This window comes from Archocentrus centrarchus, chromosome 9, assembly GCF_007364275.1.
Source record: "Archocentrus centrarchus isolate MPI-CPG fArcCen1 chromosome 9, fArcCen1, whole genome shotgun sequence".
Lineage (NCBI taxonomy): Eukaryota > Metazoa > Chordata > Actinopteri > Cichliformes > Cichlidae > Archocentrus > Archocentrus centrarchus.
In genome coordinates this window covers 9,990,438-10,011,905 of record NC_044354.1, presented here as the reverse complement: position 1 = coordinate 10,011,905, position 21,468 = coordinate 9,990,438, and the positions used below count along the sequence as shown (strand labels likewise).

Sequence of the window (21,468 nt, the reverse complement as noted above, 5' to 3'; positions counted from 1 at the left end):
CAGTTACAAATTTAATTCATTTACTTTATGACTACCACATAAGCTGTACTGTGTATGGCTTATGTGCTGGATTATAGGGATGCAGGCACCCCTTTCTCTATCCTGTGGCTCTGATCTTAATGAGATGCTTGTGTTAAAATCTATAAATGCAAGATGTCAATCTAATTTTAACTACTCAACATCTAATCAATAGCACGAGTTTGTCACGTTCAGCTCATTACATGTTCTACATGTCTGGGAAAATATAGGAGCTTGCCTATATAGCGGTCAATGGGGGGCATACATACAGCCTGCAAACATCAGTGACCTGTGCGAGTAGTTGTGAACTGACTTTTATGGGTGACATGTCAGAAAATAATGCCATATTATCATATAGCAGAAACAGTGCAATATACACTCACTGGATGCTCTGTTAGGTACACCTGTTCAACTGTTATTAACACAATATCTAATCAACCAATGACATGGCATCAACTCAATGCATTTAGAATGTAGACACGATCAAGCTTTATTTAAACACCGCAGTCTAAGCTGACCATGTCCATTGTTTTATGACCACAGTGAACCCATCAGCTTATGGCTGCTTCCAGCAGGATAATGCATCATGTCACAAAGCTCAAATTATCTCAAACTGGTTTCTTGAACATGACGAGTTTGCTGTACTCAAATGGCCTCCACAGTCACCAGATCTTAATCCTATAGTGCACCTTTGAGATGTGGTGGAATGGGAGATTCACATCATGTAAGTGCAGCCAACAAATCTGCAGCAACTCTGATTCTATCATGTCAACATGGACCAAAGTATCTGAGGAATGTTTCCAGCACCTTGTTTAATCTATGCTGCAAAGAATTAAAGCAGCTCTGAAGGCAAAAGGAAGCCAACCCTAGCAAGGTGTGCCTAATGGAGTCTAAGTGGCCAATGAATTTCTTCCTGTTATTTATGGTCCAACACCGAGATGATGATGCGGCTCAGGGCTTAGGGCAAAATCCAGAACCATATAATAATGTCTTAATTTACACTGATGCATGCCTGATGATCATTCATGATAATGACATGAAACAGTAGTAAGACTAGAAAACATACCAGAGGCGAGTGGATGCCGCAGTTTTAATAAAATCCAAACTCAATCGGTTTTCTCAGTTCACATTAAAGCGCAGATGTGGAACAAACATTAGACAAGCCTTCTATGTTTAAAACAAGCCTCAATCACTATCTAAAATTAGTATTATCACCTCTGTTTGCCATGCATCTTTTGTATTTATCATATGGATTTGATTCATGAACATACACTGACAGATTTTTATTTACTGTGCTGTTTATGTATTGTAGTTATTCTGCGGCCATTTTCCCCCTACCTGACCAAGATGTAAATTAGCAGCAAGCTAACTCTGGTCTCTGGTGCAACTACTTTTAATTGCGCACTGTCCCTGTAAAACCAAACAATAAAAATAAATTGGGAAAAAAAAAAAAAACAGTTCAAGGCCAGTCAGTTACATTTATACAAGTTATTCCGTACTTCTCCCGTTCTATTTTGCCTCTCATTTCCTGCCTCCCACTCAGAGTATCAAATAAAATATATAAAAATACCTCGAATTGCTTTTTGATGATGAAACCAATTTGGTTCAAAAGAAAAATGGAAGACGTCTTATTGGAGAATCGACCCACAGTGGTTCCCATAATGCAAATGTAGAAGTGCCCAAGTTATTAAAAAGAAAATGTGGCTGATTTGTCTAGCCCTTGTTAAGATTAAAGTAGAGCTAGTGGAAGTTGGCTGTTAAGATGGTGAAGAGCCACTGCAGGGTGACTTTCATATTTCATGACAATTGCAAGTTAGTTTACACATGGCGTTCAGATGAAAGTTGACAGATGCGACAGGAGACATGTGGTGCTCAGAGGCAAATCAGTCAGGAAAAAGATGCTGAAAGAAGAAGGGGAAATCAATATATACATATACACAGCATGTGTGGAGCAAGAGAGACACAAAAAGAGGAAAGATGAAGATGAAAACAGGAGAGTAACTGTACATCATCATGATGCAATGTCCATAAAGCAGCAGCATTTGTGAGCGTGCCCATGCCAGGTGTGCCCCTGCCAGATTGCTTAGTTAAAATCCATTTCCTCAAGCAGATGGTAACTAACATGTCACTATCCGTCGCAACTTAAAGCTGGCAGCAAGCTTGATGCACTGGTCATTGCACATGCAAACTTTGACATCAACATAGTCCTGTATCCCTTTCACTTGAACTTCAGGCACATCTCACTTCCTGGAGTCATCTTCTAATGACAGGTGTCGGTGTACATCGTTAAATCACAGTTGTGGTTTGTTCCAGAGTTTTCTGCAAAACGATTTCCCTCCATGAGTTTTGTGCCATCTGGAAATCCGTATGCTCATTATTGGTTTCAAAATTGCTGTTAAAGTTTCCAAAATTTATATATTGTCCTTCACTGTGCGGAAATTTGATGAGCGCTAATGTAGCAGTGCAGTGCGAGTACAAGCAAATCCCTAAAGATGACACAGATGCCCCCCCCAGAGACAGACCTGTTTACAGATCTGTGCCTCCAACCTGTCAGTTTTGCATATGAGCCATGTGAGCTACCACATGCAAAACAGAGGTTCACAACCAACCGCAACACCAAAAGTGACCCGTATGCCAGTGCAGGGGGCAGCAGTGGTGAGTCTAAACTCAGCTTCACAAATGCATTATGTGAGATCACATTTACATTTTCAGCATAAAGAAATAAAAAATAAAATTGATTTTTTTTTTTTTTTGCCACCAGTGTTGTCTACTTCAACAAGATGCCACCGAAAGGACGCAATGTACAGTAGAAGTCTGAACAAGGCTGCTATCAAACTCAGTCATAACAAGCACCACGCTACCACCACAGAGAATCCGATCACCACAACTTGAAATAGTGTTTGATGAAAATGCATTTTCAGCTTTTCTCAACTATATCCTGACAGAAAAAATGAATAACTGAAAATTCTGCACAGTCTGTCTAAAAGCCATCAGCATACCCTAGACTGGAGCAGTTGCTAGCCCAGCAACACTCTTTATTACCCTGTTATGTGTAACATGATCAGCACAGCACAGCCAGCCAAGAGCTCAGGGAATCACCCAGCATCAAGCCAGCAGTCTGGAGTGGCTTTGGCTTGTAACCCTTTACAAGGCTGTCCTTCAAAAATGGTTTTCAAGCATTTTATTAGCCAAGCAGATGACCAGCGAAGGTAAGTGAGCCAAGGGAGGGCTGTGAATAACAAAAGCCCGTTCCTGCTGGTAAAAATTAGATGACTAGTCTCCTCCACTTCACATACACTGTTGCAGCTCTGTCTGTGTTTGATGTTCACCATTTCAGCAAATCTCCTTAGCTTTATGAAGTAATAATGTCTTCATGAAGCCACACACAAGGGTCTGAACATTTTCTAGTTTTGACACTAGAATAATTTTTGCCTTAAGCAGGATGTGTCTATCAGTAGTTTATTACCATAATGGATGTGTGCCTTAAACATTAATTTTCCCAGTTGTTCCTGCTAATTTTTAATCATTTGCTTTGGTAAAGGAAAATAAACACTCACTGTGCAATTTCACTTTTCCTTCAAAACTGCAGGCTTGATTAGATATAAATGGATTATGTTTTATTTAGAAATGCTGGTCTTAACCTCAAAACACAGAAAGCAATTCCTGCAACCACTTATTGTGACATCAAAATTGCTGGCACAAAATGAAACAGATTTGTTTTGTCACAAAAAAAAAAAAAAAAAAAAAAGAAAATCTGAAGTGGCTAAACTGTCATTTGTCCAAAAAAAAAAAAAAAAAAAACACAACTGTGTTCAAGCCTGCAATAAAGTAAAGTGTCAAAATACAGCATGCTGGCCTCGATGCACCATTTCCATTAATATTTAAGCCTGATTAAAACAAAAATATGCATATCATTTTAAAACCCAGAAACAAAAATGCAATAGACACTAGATTGGGTTAGGTAAGAAAAAAAAAACATCCAAAGAGAAAACATGCCTACTTTACAGACTGTGCTTTCTTTTACAGTTCTCTAACACATCGATAAGCCCTAGGCTATTATTTGCAATTTCTACCAAAAAAAAAAAAAAATCTCCAAATTTTAGTCAGTAACAGCTACAAGATACTGAGATCAAAATGAACCAACTTAGGCTATACTGATGAAAGACAGTTCAGAGAATTTTGACATAAAATAAGTCTCCTTTTGCTTGAGACTGTGATTTGAAAAACTCCACAAAATACAGATAATTTTACTTCCACTGAATCAAAACTGAAACGATGAATCTACCAGAAGTGGTAGCACCTCTCATCAGATGTCATGCATCAAAAATAAAGCACAACCACCAGACCCAATACCAAAAATCTGTTGTTGTTCTCTTGTTGTCAAAAAAAAAAAAAAATTACTTGGATTCTAATCTATTCTAAAAACTACCAATTAATTCAGAGACTCGTTTGCAACAGGACTGATACCAACAGTACCTTCTTTGGCTCATCAAGCTGACACACAACTTCACAAAGCACAACTGCAGACAAGCACACAGCCCCCTCCCCTCACTAGCAGCGGAACACATGAACAGCAGCACAACAAACGGGATGAAGAATCTTAAAGGCTGACACCCCAGTCTTTGAGTGATTTCACAAGGTCAACAGAACTCCTGTTTCAGCAAAACTGAAGTGTTAAACAGTTTTCATAAATTTGATGTTAATTTAACAGTATTATATAATTATGTGTGTCTAAAAAGAGTTATGGTTCTCTTAACGTTCTTGACTGAAGTTCAGAAAAGTCTACGAGCAGAAGTGGTAACAGTCAATCTTAACAAATATTTGATCAGTAAGAAAAATACGGCACCAAGTCACCAGACGCACAGGATAGCTGAATACATTTGAACAGACCAGTATTGTTCTAATCTGATGCCTCTTAATTTTGTCATTTTCCCTCCATGGTATCGAAAATGGTATCATGTAATGAGCATTTTCCTAGGTATCGGTATCAAGTTTGAAATTCTAGTATTGTGGCAACCTTACAACAAATCCTACATCCATTATTTGTATGCATTTAGAAATGGATTCAGTACATTCCTTTCACTAAGCATGCATATGTTGTGTGACTAGTCTGTATGTTAGGAAATCCACTCTATATGCATGCAAATTGCTGTCTGAGATATTGTATTATATAAGAGCCTAATGCACATCCGCAGCCTTCAAAGCTTTGGTAAGTCACAAAGCTAATCCAAAGGGCAAACTCAATACACCTTCCATTTCAGTACAAATGAGTAGGTCGGTAAGTCACAGAGAAGGGCTTAGCGTTTGTGTAATTATCAGCTCTGCCTGCCTTTCATTCTGTGACATGAAACACACCAGAAAAATCTTACAGAGTACATTTCACTCATGACCCATTTAATTACCCAAGCTACATGGTGTCTGATGCTGATCTCTGCTAATGGAAAGTTTACTACCCAGTCCACACTGTGTTTATTAACACGTTTTAGACATCTTCCACATTCCTGGATGACAAAGACCTTAGAGAATAAGTGTACTGTGACAGCACAGCACCATGTCCTACACAGTTCTGTGTAAAAGTCTTGAGTCACCCCTCATTTATTTATTTATATTTTGCTTTCAAAAAGCAAGACTTTGTCATTTTTAAAGTGGTCTTGAGCAATAAAGTGAAAAATATGTCCCTTCACTCGATTTCAATCAAGTCCTTATATGTGACCATTTTCAGGAGAATGTTTTTTTTTTGTTTGTTTGTTGATCATTTAACACCAATCTATAAATCATTTAAGCATAAAAAGGTACCCAACTCAAGCAAAGACCTGACACAGGACCTGAGAAATGCATCTGGCCCTTCAGTTGATCCATCTAGTGTTCACTGAAGCCTCATCAGAGATGGTCTCAGTGGAAGGGTGGCTGTCAAGAAGCCATTCTTAAGGAAGAAAAACTGAACTGTACATCAGTGGGAACAGGTCTTATGGAGTGATGAATCCAAATTTGAACTGTTTAGTTTATATTGTGAGTGTCTACAGCCATCTGTAAAACACAGTGGAGGGTCTGACATGTTTTAGGGCTGCATATGAGTCAGTGGTGTTGGGGATCTTGTCAAAACTGATTAAATTAGGAATGCAGAAAAGTACAGTCTGATTTTGATCCATCTATAGAGCACCTGATTGGCAACAGCTTCATTTTTCAGCATGACAATGATCCCAAACACACTGCCAATGCAGTAAAAGCATAGATGGATAGAAAAACACACAATGGAAGACTATCAGTCATGGGCTGGCCTCCCCAGAGAACGGATGTCAACATTATTCAAGAAGTGTGGGATCATCTTTCCAGAGACTTAAACAAAAGGCAGCCAACATCCAAAGAAGAGCTTTGAATGTCCTTCGAGAAGCCTGGAGAACTATTCCTGAATACTATTTAAAGAAATTACAAGAAAGCTGCCCATGAGAGCTCAATAATAAAAGGTGGTCATACCAAATACTGACTTTCACTAGAATTGCACAAACTCAGTTTTTGCCTTATATACAGTATTACCATATAAGTTTGGATATGTTTCAATAAATCATTGCACCTATTCCCATTTTCTTTTTTTTTTTTTTAAATGAGGGGTGACTGAATACAATACTGTATGACTGTGATTATGGCTGTGACCAGGGTTATATATAGCCACATACAGAAAAGCAGTTCCGTCTTTGCTCACTAACACCCATGGGACCTAATGACATAGCCAGGGGGGTTATACGTCATACTGGCTAAAAATCTCACTGTGGTAATGGCATTCACAGTAGGAACAATGGAGAGGGCAGAGTTTCCAATCTGCCAGTGATGAAGGAACTAAATATCCAAATGAAGTGATTCCCATCCTTTCGCCCTTCCTTCTTCAGATGTTTCTGTTTTGTTTTGTTTTTTTGTTTTGACATCTGGTTGTCCACCCACTGAATCGTCAAATCTTAAATTGTGTGATTGGACAGAGGGAAGACAGTATTATCCTCCTTTTCACTGACACCCCCACCCCCCCAATAGCGTCCCCATGGCAGGGACAGGCAAGCAGCAGGATAGAAATGGGAGAGATGCCATCTCCTCATCAAAGGATGTTCCAGATTTTAGCTGAGGTCTCACAGAAGCCCTGAGCAGCATCCAGGCCCAGCCTAGATTGTGACACATTTGGGTGATGTCTTTTACCTTGGGGCTGATTGACCTCGCATCAGACCAGCTACTCAGGCACACACAGCCACATCAACAGTCCTCTCACTGAAAGATCTGCTGTCTCTTTCTCTACATAAGATTGACATCAACTGTACGTGTTGAGCAAGTAGCTGGCACTTCTTATTAGTTTTCTACTGGGGCACTGCCGCAGAAGTTGTTTATATCTGTCTGTTACAATCAGGAAACATGTCTTGTTTAACTGACTTGCAGCAACAACTCAATTGCTGAGTTTTCATGTGAATCTATGTGAGCTTTTGGTAACTTGTTAATTAAAACAGTCAATCAAATAGACAGCTTATACTGTATGTAAATAATACATCCATCACACACTATGTAGGCTGAAGCATATCTGAAAGCTAAAACGCTTTTAAGTCTGCAGGACCAATTAGCTGTGTTTCTTGTCAAGCAGCCATAGCTTAGTTTTATGTTCACAACGGCTCTAAAAGGCTCTCAGGGAAATCTGAGTAAATGCCAGGAGGGCAAACGCACTGCTGTTTGAATGACAAAATCCAAAAGCTAAATGCCAAGTGATGTTGTTTTAATCAAACACTGGAATATAGATTTTACATGTTTGTATTTTTGTGCTAATGTGCTGTCAGGTGCCCTGTGACAGGCTGGCGACCTGTTCAGGGTGTACCCTGCCTCTCGCCCTATGACAGCTGGGATAGGCTCCAGCCCCCCCGCGACCCTGAACAGGATAAGCGGAAGCAAATGGATGGATGGATGGATGCTGTCAGGTTTCACTTAAAGTAAAACCTATGGCTCAGTCACAGTAGAGTACAATTAGGACAGCAACTGCCTTGAGACTAGGTTGTATGGAATTTTTTTTTGTTGTTGTTGGCAACTGACCATAAGTAGTTGCAGCAACTAACTGGGCGACCAGTTAGTTGCTGCAACTACCCTGCAACACCCTCAACTTGAAGGTGACCACTTTGTTCAGGTTCACAGATCGCAAGGCGACTGCCTCCAAATAATCACAGTCCAACTTGAACTGATTGCAATTACTCAAGTCAGGTTTGCAAATAACTGCCATCTAATTTATAATCACAGACAGATTGCCAACACATTGCAGTCAATCTGTGTCAGTCTGAGCATCCATCTTCTTCCACTTAACCAACTCAAGGCCAGCTATTATAGGGTGAGAACCAAGGTACACCCCGGACAGGTCACCAGTGTGTCGCAGGGCTAACACAGAGACACAACTACTCAGTTTCTATGACCACATCTTTGGACTGTCAGTAAACCCATGCAGACCTTGTCGCCATGTGGCGACAGTGCTAACCACCACACCATCTTGTTGCCCATGCCTGCAGCATTTAAAATAGGGGACTCAACTTGTTGCCAACTGGTTATATTCTAGTTATTCCTACACAAAAGCGAGGTTGCCAAGCATCTGTCATTTTGCATTTAAATTGCCATCCTGCAGCAATGATATCACTATTTTGGGAGTAAATTCTGAATTTCTGTTTCAAACCTGAGCTTCTGGCTGGACCTTGAATGTAAGTAGTTAATGCGAATTTCTGTTTGATGTGAATTTCTGTATATGCAGACGGCAACAGATTTACAACAATCGGCAACAAATTTGCAATTTTTGCCAGTTTATCACAGTTAATCACCATATTATCACAAACATATTACATGAAATTGCTGACTTCACCTCATGCAATCTGTGTAATTGACATTTTATTGCCATCTTGATGCACCAAAGTTGCTTTGAAGGTGACAACTGACTATGAGTGGTTGTAGACCTGGTCCCCGTCTGCAAAGCAACATGATCTCACGTTCATTGCCATGGTTGCATTAGATTTGTTTGTGCCGTGGCACATAAAGGCTGCTCTTCTAATTGTTTTGTCATATACTGTGTATCCCACAGTAAACCCAACATTTATTGTGGACATGGTGTTAAAGTACAAGTATATATCTTGAATTCTATTCTTTATACCTTGTGTTCATCTAATGACATCCTCACTGGACGAAGGTCCCTGTTGGTGGCAGTTCCTGAAGATACTGAAATCAGAAATGCCTAAAACATGCAACCCAATAAGTGCGCATAAAAATCAACAACCAATTACACGAGCCTATTGACCAACTGCAAGTAACAGTCCAACTGTGATGAACTGTGGTGTTCAAGGGCCAACATTGATTTAGTTTTCTGTTAGTGTTCCTGCATATGTGCTGGAGTGCAATGTGCCTCTTGCGTAATTAGCTTCCCATGTGAAATTCAATTTATTTTGGTTAATCCAATTTTAATTTTTCTCCTGAAGCAAATTTATAAAGTGCAGGAACAATCTTCAAATGTGTGTGTGCACTCTCTTTTACAATTGAAATTACTGTATTTGCAATGTAGCATTAAATGGTTGTTTTAGTCCTCCCCCCCAACACACACACACACACACACACACACACACGCGTGGACACACACCACCTCTCACCACTCCCCCCTTCCTTCTCTCTCCTCTTTGTGACTGTCCTGCCACTGTGACAGGAACCATTCTGCCGGCCAGACAAGCCCAGTGTGCTTTCTACAGCTGACTGGTGACTGGTCCTGCAGGCGAGTATCACTCATATCTAAACCAACATTTATAAAAGAAAGGAGAAGAAAGAAAAAAAAAAGAAGAAGGGAAACAGCAAGCCATTTGACAGAAACTTACATCCTCAGCAGTCACTTAAGCCTGAGAGCTGAGGTGACCTTCTCAGATTTCATTTCATTTGCTCTTTTTTTCCCCCCTCCCTCTTTCCCAGAACATGTGAGTAATTAGAGCAGAAACATTTCCCTCACACACCCAGGCTGTCTGAGTGTGGAGGTGCTTTTGTGTCTGTCTGTGCACGCACGAGATTCACTAAAACTACTATTATTGTAAACATTACTGCTGTCATTGTTACAGTAGCTGCTTTGGATATGGCAGCAATTGTCAGAGCACGTGCTTTGTGATTATCCATATTGTCACACGCAGTGAGTCATTTCAGAGGATGTGATGGCCATATAGCAAAGCCCTCCTACTATATTTTCTTTGCTTACAGAGAGCAGAGTGTAGTGCCAATTGCAAACACGAACACTGGGTTTCCTAGAGATACTAAAACTAAATGGAGCCTGTCCCTCAAGACCACTAAACACTACCTTTAAAGAATAAGAAGGCTGCGTGTGTGTTATATATTCAGGATACAGCACATATGAATATTTTCTGTGACCTTCCTTTGGTCAAAGCCAACCTCTTTTTCCCACTAGACTCTTGTCATTGTACACAGTGACAAATGTGCCAAATATAGCCTACCTAATGGTTATTAATACATACAATCTCTTGTGATAACTCAAGAAAACTCTCTTTCACTTTGCCTCATTATTCTTGTTTTTCTCCTCTTCCGTATGACACATCTTTCTGACCCAAATGAAACAGCCATCTGTAATCTTCTGCGTGCTGTTACTAAATATATACATATATTTATATTAAAAAGATACAAGTTACGGGATGGGGTGGTTTTTTAATTATGAAAAGAGGGATTATACGCAACGCTCTTATGCCGATAATACCGTGTCAATTTCTTTCTTTTTTAACCCTTTAGCTCTGGACTGCATATAGCATATAGTTTATCCATAATCTTCTTTATCATTACACCAGAGCAAATGTTTTGCCCCATATGTTACAAAAAGTGATGCAAAACAGAGGTCGAGCACAGTCTAAGCAGAAAGATGTACTGTAACCCGCTGAAAGTTGGGACTAAATAAGACTTCTTCGCTCAGTCAGCCACACAACGCCCATCTTCATCGAGGGGAATTAAAAGGGGAAAAAAAGCGGAGGAAAAGCAGTTTCCTTTTTGTCCTTACCGTCGAAGACCTTGAAAGGACGACGGCCACGACATCCTTGATTTCTTCAGCCCGGGTCGGTGCCCCGTGTCCACTGCGTAAGTCCGGTCCATGTTCCTCGGGTTGAGGTATCTCTCGGTGTCCGAAAAGCCTCTTTGTCTCACACGGTCGTTCTTGCGCACTACCAGCGCGTGGTGTAGCGGAGAGAGCGCTGCCTGATTCTGCTGCCTCCACAGATGTTTGGGCGCCTTTGCACTCACGCCGGTTCCGCCGCCGGCGACCAAAGGCGCCGTCCCCACTTTCCCACAGGCAGTATCCATCCTCCTCCCCACGCTGGTTATAAAATTTGTTTTTAAAAACTAAATCTACACTTTGGGAGCATTTAAAATGAATGACTCAGGAAAGACTCAGGAGAGGCTGACTAACACTGCGAGTTCAGGTGTTTTTAATGAAATAAACTATACAAGTAATTAGAGAACTTTTTTTTGTTACTCCGAGTGCTTCACGTCCAGTTTTTGCTTTTTAGCCCGCGTAATGCGCTTAACCCCATCAACTTTATCGCTGACACCATGCACAAACACATTGAACCACTGAGATACAAATGAATCCATTTACGCATCACGAGGTAGACCTTTAAACTGCAGTTTGGGGAAAGTATCCCTGAGCAAAGCCACGAGAAGGAACTCTCAGGGCAGTCTGGTTTCCAAGTGCTCTCTATTTCCTCCGCACACGCCCATTTCTGCAAGGTGCCTGTATTGCTGCGGTAGTGCGAGATGTTCAGCTCAGGATGGTCCAAACGAACGGATGGTCTATCCACATTATGCAAACTTCTGTAAAACCATGCAGCTCAAGGTAACTTGGCGCAGAGTATGCGTAAAACCAACCAGACGTGACAACACTGTTCTCCCGTCTTCATGTCCCCTGCAGAAAAAAAGCGTCGATGGGATATAGGGAACAGTATAATACATTAAACATGAGGGACCCACCCAAAGTACCTCCCCTAAAAACCTCCATGAGTGAGGAAAAAAAAAAAAAAAAAAAATCAGGAGGTGGGAGTGGGCAGAGCCTCTATATCATATAATACCACTGAACCAGTTTTATGACCCAATAGTCCAAATGAGATTTAGGTTTTACACACCCACAAAAAAAATCTGTTTTCATGGATATACACTGGATAGAACTGAGAAAATGAGAAGCATTTTTGTAGTAGCAGACATTAAACACACTGCAGGTTCACCTTCACAGTAATTAATTAAACCTTTCCTGTGATGTCCACAGGGTACAGAGAGTGCAAACATCCAGCCACCTTGTTAAATCCCTCCGACTCTCTTCTGTTTGTCTTCATTTTCAGGGAAAGGGGGACTATCAAGGAAGAGTGCTCTATTTCCTTCCTCTCCTCATACCTCCCTTGCAGCTCGAGCCCATTACTCAAGAAAATAACAGTGTGGAGAGTGTAATCTCTCCCGTCTTAAGCGCAGAAATGTAATCTCAGAAACAAGGTGAAAGAAGACTGAAGTGGCAAGTAAGAGTATTGGTGGCAGGACAGAGGAAAGAATAGCAGCACATTTGTGCCATGTATGCATGCACAAGAAGCTCATGTGTTTGCTTTGTATGGGTCCAAGTTTACCTACTAAAGTCAAGCAAACGCCTTCCAACAACACACACACAGCAGAACTGAATACTGCACCGTCTTGACCTGAAACTTAAACCTTAAGCTATAGTCATTTCATTTACTTTCCATTGCTTTGTTTCTAAACAAGGTCATAGGTATAAGAGTATCCCAACATGCATTTGGGATCACCTTAAACAAATACTATACTCACTATTTTTTAAATATTAGCCAACCCTCATAAAATGTTTCACACTAACTTTGTGAACAGCAGACATCTGTTGGCATATAAATCTGTCAGTAGCCAGTACAGCCATGTGTAATCTTCTGTATGCTCTATTATAAAAAAATATCTATATATTTAAAAGACTTTAAAGAAGTTATGAGAAGGGGTTATTTTAATTGTGAAAAGAGGCGATATATGTAACACTCTTATGCTGATAATACTGTTTTTTTTTAACCCATTAGCTCTGGACTGCACATAGCAACACGAATTTCTTCAACATAATGAAAATACTGTACAATAAATGTAAAATAAATAAATGTCCCAGCAAAACATTTTAATGTTGAATGACTGTAAAGTTGAATCAATTTCCATTCTAGATCTCATTCTTGAAACACTGGTGACAATAACTGGCTGTCTGCTTGACATTCTTTATGACTGTTTGATGGACTTTGTCCCTCGATTTTTTTTTTTTTTTTTAGTGAGGTGGAGCTTTTTTTTTGTATATTATTCTTTTACAGTAATACCAAAACAAACAAAAAATATTCTAGAACGTGGGATGAGCCAGACACACAAAGATTTCTTATATTTTTAAAGCTAAAAAAGCAGATGAGTAATTGTTATGCACTGTGACAGACCAGTGACCTGTACAAACAAGTTTCCCATGCAACACACTATGTGACCTGAATTTAATTTACATGTAAAAATACACATTTGGCATAAACTGTTTTTGTATTTAAAAAAAAAAAGACTTCCATTAATATTAATCTATGAAGTGAATGTTGCATGGCAACAGGTTGCACTGAAATGTACTTAGCAGTACTATGATTAATTTCTTTTTTACTGGTTTGTAAAACAGGGTCTGACTGGACCACAATTAGATGTTGAAACAATGTCCCCCTCTAGCCATCCACCTCATAACCACCCTGCACCATTTCTGGCACAGGATACAATGTCTCCACTCTCTGCATATATATGTTTCTATATACACTGCTCAAAAAAAAAAATTACACTTGAACGGGCACCGGTGGCAGACCTGTCATTTCTGGTGTTCTTGGACGAATGCTAGTGCCGTGAGCTGGACTGTGAGTACAGGCCCTCACGCCATGCTCTTGGTTCTGTTTCTGACAGTTTGGTCAAAAACATGCATGAGTAGCCTCCTTGAGGTCATTTTGTAGGGCTCTGGTAGCGCCTCCTGTTTCTCCTCAGTCTAGGTCCCTGTCCAGCTCTCCTTGCATAATGGCCCATCTCCTGGTATCTCCTCCATACCCTTGAGACTGTACTGGGAGACACAGGAAATCATCTTGTGACAGCATGCATGGGTTTACCATCCTGGAGGAGTTGGACTACCTGTGCAACCTGAATGGGCTGCAGGTTCCATCTCATATTACCGGTAGTTACAAGAACACAACAAAAAGCAAAAGTGGAGAAAAATCAATCAAGACATATAAGGAAAGAGTAATGGTCTGTGTCCACCACCAGCAAAACCATTAACTTTTGAGGGGGTTGTCTTGTTGCCTCTACTCTCCAGTGTCACTTTCATTTGCACCAATGCAGGTGAAATGTATCCACAATGGTTTATGCTTCCCAAATGGACACTGAAGTTTAACTGACTTTGTGTTACACTGTGATGATCAAGTGTTCCCTTCATTTTTTGAGCAGTGTATTTTAATATATAGAATCCTTAGTTTATTTATGTTGCACCAATTTCCCCCCAATGTAGGCTTCTTTTCTACTTGTGTTGAATTAGACTCTTATGGATAAATGGCAACGAGATAAGTATAGGGCAATCGGTAATTAGTGATTACACCTGATTGCTCCAATACTGATCTTATTAAACAGAGGATGTTATCAGACACGCTTTGTTGATTTACATTAAGTAGTTTTTTTTTTTAATCACAGCACAATTTTCCAAGGTTCCTATAATAATTATAATTGGTGCAAGCCTAAAAAAATACCTTTTGCATATAAATGTTTTTTGGGGGCTCATGCTCCCTTGCACGCAGGAGAATGAACTCAATCAGTTCCTCACAGTGAGCTGTACAGACTTTTAATGAAGAAAAAAACAGAAGTGTTATTGAATTGTTATCAAGGGAGAAAAAGTGCAATCTCTAGCCTGTATCTATAAGCTCTGTGTGTGTGTGTGTGTGTGTGTGTGTGTGTGTGTGTGTGTGTGTGTGTGTGTGTGTGTGTGTGTGTGTGTGTGTGTGTGTGTGTGTGTGTGTGTGTGTGTGTCTTTAAAAAAATAGAAACAAAGAACTGTTTATTTCCAGTTGATCTCTAGCATAACACTCCAGGGATGGCATTTTAGTGTTTGGAAAAATCAATACAGTGATAGCTGATTTGATCCAGTATTGAGTTAATATCCAGTGCTGTTATTGTTCTTAGCGCAGCTTTCGTCACCTGTTGTCAGTTAATTTGTTTTGTTTTTCTGATATTAATAAGATCGCTGATATCTGTTAGTTGGTGTTTGAGCTCATTTGTTGATATGTTGGTAATGTCTTGGGCTTATCTGTGAAAACTATCTATGTACAGTCCTGTGTATTTAATGTAGACTGTATAAAAAAAACATGGGCACAGCTAATGCAAAATTACACACAGATGTCTGATAATTGAGACTAAGTAGCAGCCAAATAAAAATCTCACTACAACTGTGGTGCTCTTGGACAGGCTGTTAATACAATCAACCACACATCAAGCCATATTATTTGTCAGATAATTGCATTAAAATGCTCCAATAGGCACCAACATGACAACCAGGGAGGGCTGAGAGCTCCAGTTTCTTCTTCTTTCAGCTGCTCCCTTTAGGGGCCACCACAGTGGATCATCTGTCTCCATCTCACCCTATCCCTAGCATCCTCCTCTGTCACACCAACCCTCTGCATGTCCTCCATCACAACATCCACAAACCTCCTTTGTGTTCTTCCTCTTTTCCTCCTCCCTGGCAGCTCGATATTCAACATTTTTTGTCCAATATGTTCACGATCCCTCCTCTGCACATGTCCAAACCATCTCAACCTTGCTTCTCTAACTTTGTCTCCAAACTGCTCAACCTGAGCTCTCTCTCAGATATACTCATTTCTAACCATGTCCATTCCGGTCACTCCCAGTGACTTAGCATATTCAGCTCTCACTGCCATCTTATAAACCTTTCCTTTCATTCTTGCTGCTATCCTTCTGTCACAAATCATCCCTCTCCACCCTGACTGCACTAACATCTTCATCTGTCTTATGGACCGTCTGTTGCATTGGACATTTGACCAGAGGTATTTAAACTCATTCAGCATCATTGTCTTTACTCCTTGGTCAAGAGCTCAGGTTCCAGCCACTGGAATCAGTAGTGGTGACCGTTCAACAGTTATGGTCTACATCCTCCTGCAGCAGCATCCACCTGACAGCCAAAGTGGCAATACCCCTAATAAATGGACCAGTATGTATTTATATAGCACTTTTCCTCTCTAATTGGGTGCACAGGCCTCATTCACTAGGTCACACACACATTCATACAGCACTTTATTCTGTGTCTAAGCACCTTGTCTAACATTCATGTACACACTCACATTCAGATGAATGCATCAGGGGAAATTAAGTATTTGCCCAAGGATACCTAGCAGACAACCCACTGTACCTTGTGAGCCATAGTCACTCATGTTAACTGAGCTTTTAAAAAAAAAAAAAAAAATCACCCTGTGTAGTTGTGATGAAGATAACATAAAGGTCAATGGGTCTATGATTCATTTTCAGAGCCTTCCTCAAGTAGCCCAGTTCAAGGAACTGCTTTTGGCACTTCTGTGGCAGTTTCATTTTTTTAGTTCTGGAAAGGCTGTTATTTAAACTGAGCAAGCTTTCATCCACTATTTACCACTGTTACATTATTTATAATATCAGCAAATCAGGTTCTCTTAGGACTAGCATTCGCCAATACATTCAGTGCATGTTTATGTATTGTAAGGCATTGGGGGGATGTCAATTTTGTCAAAAACTCTACTCTTTTTAGAAAGCAGAACCTGTTATACAGTGGGTAAATACTGGGTTTTTGCTAGTCTTGGAGGAGAAGCAAAGACAATACTAATGATGCTATTCAATGGAAATCATTATTTCATATGAATTTCGTGAGAACGTCTAATGGAAAGATGTGCACGACTTTTTGACCATTTCATTAATACCGAAGACAGTCTCATTTAGCTGCATACAAAGTTAATGTCACTAAATTTTTCTAAAACACTGCAGTTGGAGCATTTAATGTGGCACGCCTTTCATCTTTAATGCTTCCCCACTGTATATTTCTTCCACATTGCTGCGCTGAATTATAAATTAATCAAGCCTGAAACACATTTAAGACATACAGTATGACCTTTGTTAAGACTGTTCCCAGCATCCATTTCCTCCTACACTTCATTTTTCCTTCTTTAATTGATTGCACTATGTTCGGTTATGAAAGCAGTCAAATTTGCGGGAATTGGGTTTAAAATTATGAATTATGACTGATATTTACATTTTTGTTTTGAAGGCGAGAGAGAGTGAGGCAATACTGAGTGACAATTAATCATAAAAATAATATGTCACATAGTCAAAATGTTGCCAAGCATATAATTTATTACCCAATAAAATACTGGGATTTAACATCAGGTATTTTTGACTATGCTGGTAGATGAATTTAGAGTAAGATGAGAAGTTCTCCTTAAGAAAAGGCCCCTGGGACAGCACTGAAAAGTCAATACAGCTACTTGAAGTAGAGAAAATGATGACAGGCCCCTCCTGACTTTGTCATCTTAAAATCATCACTCAAACCATTTTTAAAAATATCAAATCCCTGTCTCGCAAATGTAACACGCTTTTCAAAGAGTGGTCAGCGGTGCACGCCTGGGAATCGTCTGCCCTTTTGTGAAGTTCAAATAAAAGTTTGATGACAATGATTTGGGGAGGACATGCTGCCTCTGTATCTAATATCTGACACTTTTTGGCATTATCACTGTGCCATAATAAATTATTCAGTATTGACTATGTTTCTGTAATATGGGTAGCAGTTTCTGCTGCTTATACAGTGCAGCTGACAATGTGTGACACATCAAGCTGCAGACATCACTGCCAGAAACAAAGACAAAAATATACTGTAGTCCCTACAATGAAGATGTTATTGATGTGTAACAGCAATTTTGAAGATAAAGAAAGCATTTCAGCACAACTGCGAATCAGAGTTGCCATTAAAATTCCTCTGTTGGCCTGAAAATGTAATTTAGACACAAGTAATTGTTACCAGCTTCTCCCCCTTCCTTACAAAAGAAGTCTGCAAGTCAGCAACACTCTCTTCTTCTTGCTTAAAGTGTGTTTACAGCAAATTCTTCAATCTTAGGCTTTATTAATTAGAACTGCTCATTTCTCTATTGGATATTCACAGTTTGAAACAAACTTGGCAAAGACAGAAAGGGAGAAGGACAAACCAGGGACACGAAGGGGAAAATAAGAGCAGGCCGATCCATTTGCTTTCACATCTGGCACACAATGAGCCACTGAAGAACGTTATGCAGGTACAATGTGTGCGTGAAATACCGAGCTTTTTGAAGCGTGCCATCATGATCAAAGACGACTCAGAGAAGTACCACTTTCCCCTTGGGTTGACGAGTAGATTCTGTCATGTTTCCAAGTATGATACTAACCCAGGACAATGGGGATTTTCCACTGACAGATAGGTTTGGTCACTGAAATTATATACCATACTTCAAACTGAATATATTTCCTTCTCCCAGTTAAATTACGACTTCCCCGCTAGACCACTGGCTCTGATACAGAATGCTGTTTGGTACATTGTTCCTCTCTCCCCTCAGAGAAAGCTGGTTGGAGGCTTGGTGTTTGTCTGTGCCAAACCTCATTTCATCTAAGGCACTCATTCTCCAACATTCTCCAGAGAGGCTGTGATTCTTTTCTTAGTTGTGGTGCAATCTTGTTTTCCAATCACAGAGAGGCTGTGACGCTACTCTACAGACTGTACAATATGTTAAAGAAAAGAGGATAAAAATAAATGCCACGTAAAAAGGAAACAGCGCGCTGCACAATAGATTCATCAAATCCACAGTGCAATTGTTAGTTTTTGTCCTTGCTTAACTTGTTTAGCATGTTTCACATGATAAACCACATTCTCTCTTTTAAGATTAGTGAGCGTCGGTGATGACAAACAGAACTCGATTAGACCTCGGCATCTGATGAGTCACATTTTTAACAGCGTGTAGCCATATAAATGCCAATGGTTTGCATGTTATTTATCCACTATACAACAAGCACACTTTGCACTGCTGCCAAATCATGCAATATTTGATTTCTTACCCTTTAGGATTCTTTTTGTTGTGATTAATTTTGCACCACTATGAAACTTGATTTGAAGACACTTGAAAGCTGCGAGGAACAGGTAATCTATTACAATTAACACTATCAACTCTATTCATATTTTCAGTTTTTATGTTATCATATTATCTAGTGAGGCTATATAATATGACTGAACTGAAAGCTGCCTATATTGCTATGTTCAGTCTACACAGACAGCTACAAAATGAGAGCTGACTGTTCAAAAACAACCTTGATTGATGCATAAATGTCTCTACCAGCAGCTATTTTTAGTTAGTGTTTGTACTCTGGGTTCTTTACTTAGAACATATGGGTACTGTTTCACAAAGAAAGACTAACTCCTTGGCTTTGATTTGATTCTAAGATTTAATACAGCACCATTTTCCAAATAATATCAGCTTAACAAGTTCAGTAAAAAGTTGAATCTCTGTGCAAAATGCACTTGATTTTCAAAATGTCTGGCTCCTTCTTTGCTGTAATGACAGCATACGCTCAATCTGGCATGGACACAGTACTGGTGCAAAAACTGATTGCCTGTGTTCACCAACCACGATTTAACAATATTCCAGAGATTTTCCTCTTGGTTTTCTCAGCCTTCGAGAGTCCCCATAAAAGTTTAACTGGGTTGAGGTTGGGTGAGGAAAGTCGTCTTTGGTCTTTGTGTAGTTTTATTCTTCTCTAAATCCTTCTCTAAAAAAAAAAAAAAAAAAAAAAAAGCAAACCAGAGAGTTTGCTTTGTCTCTGAAGAATGAAGTGGTATGTCTCCCTGGTCTGGGTAGAGTCAGCTCAATGCAAACGTGCAACTCCAGAAAAGTAAAGACATCCTCAGACTTGCATATACACAAAGCTTAAGTTCATCAGTATAGTCATCTGTGAAATGCTGGTATTTCTTCACCTACCTGGACATGTAGACTGCTGCTTGTCTTTACAGCAACAATACTTGTTCTGACACCGGTAATGTCTCTCAGTGGGCAAAGCTTGCATGTACTGATGTTTTGAATCTCTGAACGGTTCATGTAAACTATATACAATAAGTATTTAATAATGAGAGCACAACCACTACCAAATATTTGAACACACTTATTTTAAATTGTATGCATAGCAAAGGGTACTTGGAGGACTAAAGGAAAAGCCATACACCCACATCATCCTACCTGCTGGTATCAGCGGTGGTTATAGCGATGAGTGGCGGTGCACGCAGTGGCAGTGTTGTGGGCCGTGGTGGGACTGTGATTGTGTCTGGCTCCGGCTTACGATCACAGTAGTACTGCTCTGCCTGTCTAAAGGCTAAAGGGGGCAACTGGACCGTCCTGCAAGAAAGCCTCCTCACCATAAAGGGCTCCATGCAGGTGATTGGCCCCGGCTCTGGGGAGTCGGACGAGTCATCGGACACCTGGAGGGGGATGAAAGAAAAGCAGGAGAATTGAAAATGCTGTGAAAAAGCTTCACGGATAACAGATATTATCCTAACTAGTATGTAACATAAAAAGCAAAATCAGAAATAAAGGACAGACATTAGAGAGACTGAACTCATAGTAGTAAGCTGGGTGTAAAATAGCTGTCAGGTGGTTTGGGAAAATACAGAATCCATTTTTTTTTTTTTTTACTTTAGGTGTGCAGTGTTTTGTTAGTCCATCAAAGGGCATAACAACCAATGTACTGTCTGTTTTAGGTTCCTGTTGTCTCTCTTAGCACAATTTTACCTTCTGCTGAAAGCCGAAGATTACTCCTGTTAAGAAAAGTCCATTAAAAGACATCTTGCTTTCTCAGCCTTCAGTATGTCATACTTATTTTTTATCATTTTAGCCACCAGACCTTTCATCCAGCACCACTGGCACAAGTTTTCACTTGACTGGTTAAATCTGGCTTTTCTGGAGAGCTAGAGCATCCTTAACTCCATGTAAAAAAGAATAAAAATCAGAGTTTATTAGGTATACTTAGGTAAACCTGAAGCAGTCTAATACAACTGTCCTGCAATAAATCCTAATCCCTGATAAAGATAGGGTAATATAATGCAATAATCAACAAACTATATCCTCTAAAATTTTCATAAAGTTATCCTCTTTAACAGGAAGAAACCTCTTTGAGACGCAGGTTAAACCTTTTAAAGCTGCACCTCAAGCAGTCTGGCTGAGGGGAAAAGAAAAGAAAAGAAAAGAAAAGAAAAGAAAAGAAAAGAAAAGAAAAGAAAAGAAAAGAAAAGAAAAGAAAAGAAAAGAAAAGAAAAGAAAAGAAAAGAAAAGAAGATATACCCAGTAGAGCCACCAAGCG

The 21,468-nt window shown here is 39.8% G+C and overlaps 1 protein-coding gene across 1 annotated transcript in view; it reads right to left on the bottom strand.

Moving 5' to 3' along the window:
- The window catches only part of pde4d (phosphodiesterase 4D, cAMP-specific), a 162,147-nt gene extending 141,605 nt beyond the window's left edge, over positions 1-20,542 (bottom strand). The window contains exon 1 of the mRNA XM_030737267.1: positions 20,352-20,542. Coding sequence (XP_030593127.1) covers positions 20,352-20,542 — 191 coding nt within the window. The remainder of the gene's footprint in view (positions 1-20,351) is intronic.
- Positions 20,543-21,468: the final 926 nt, after the last annotated feature.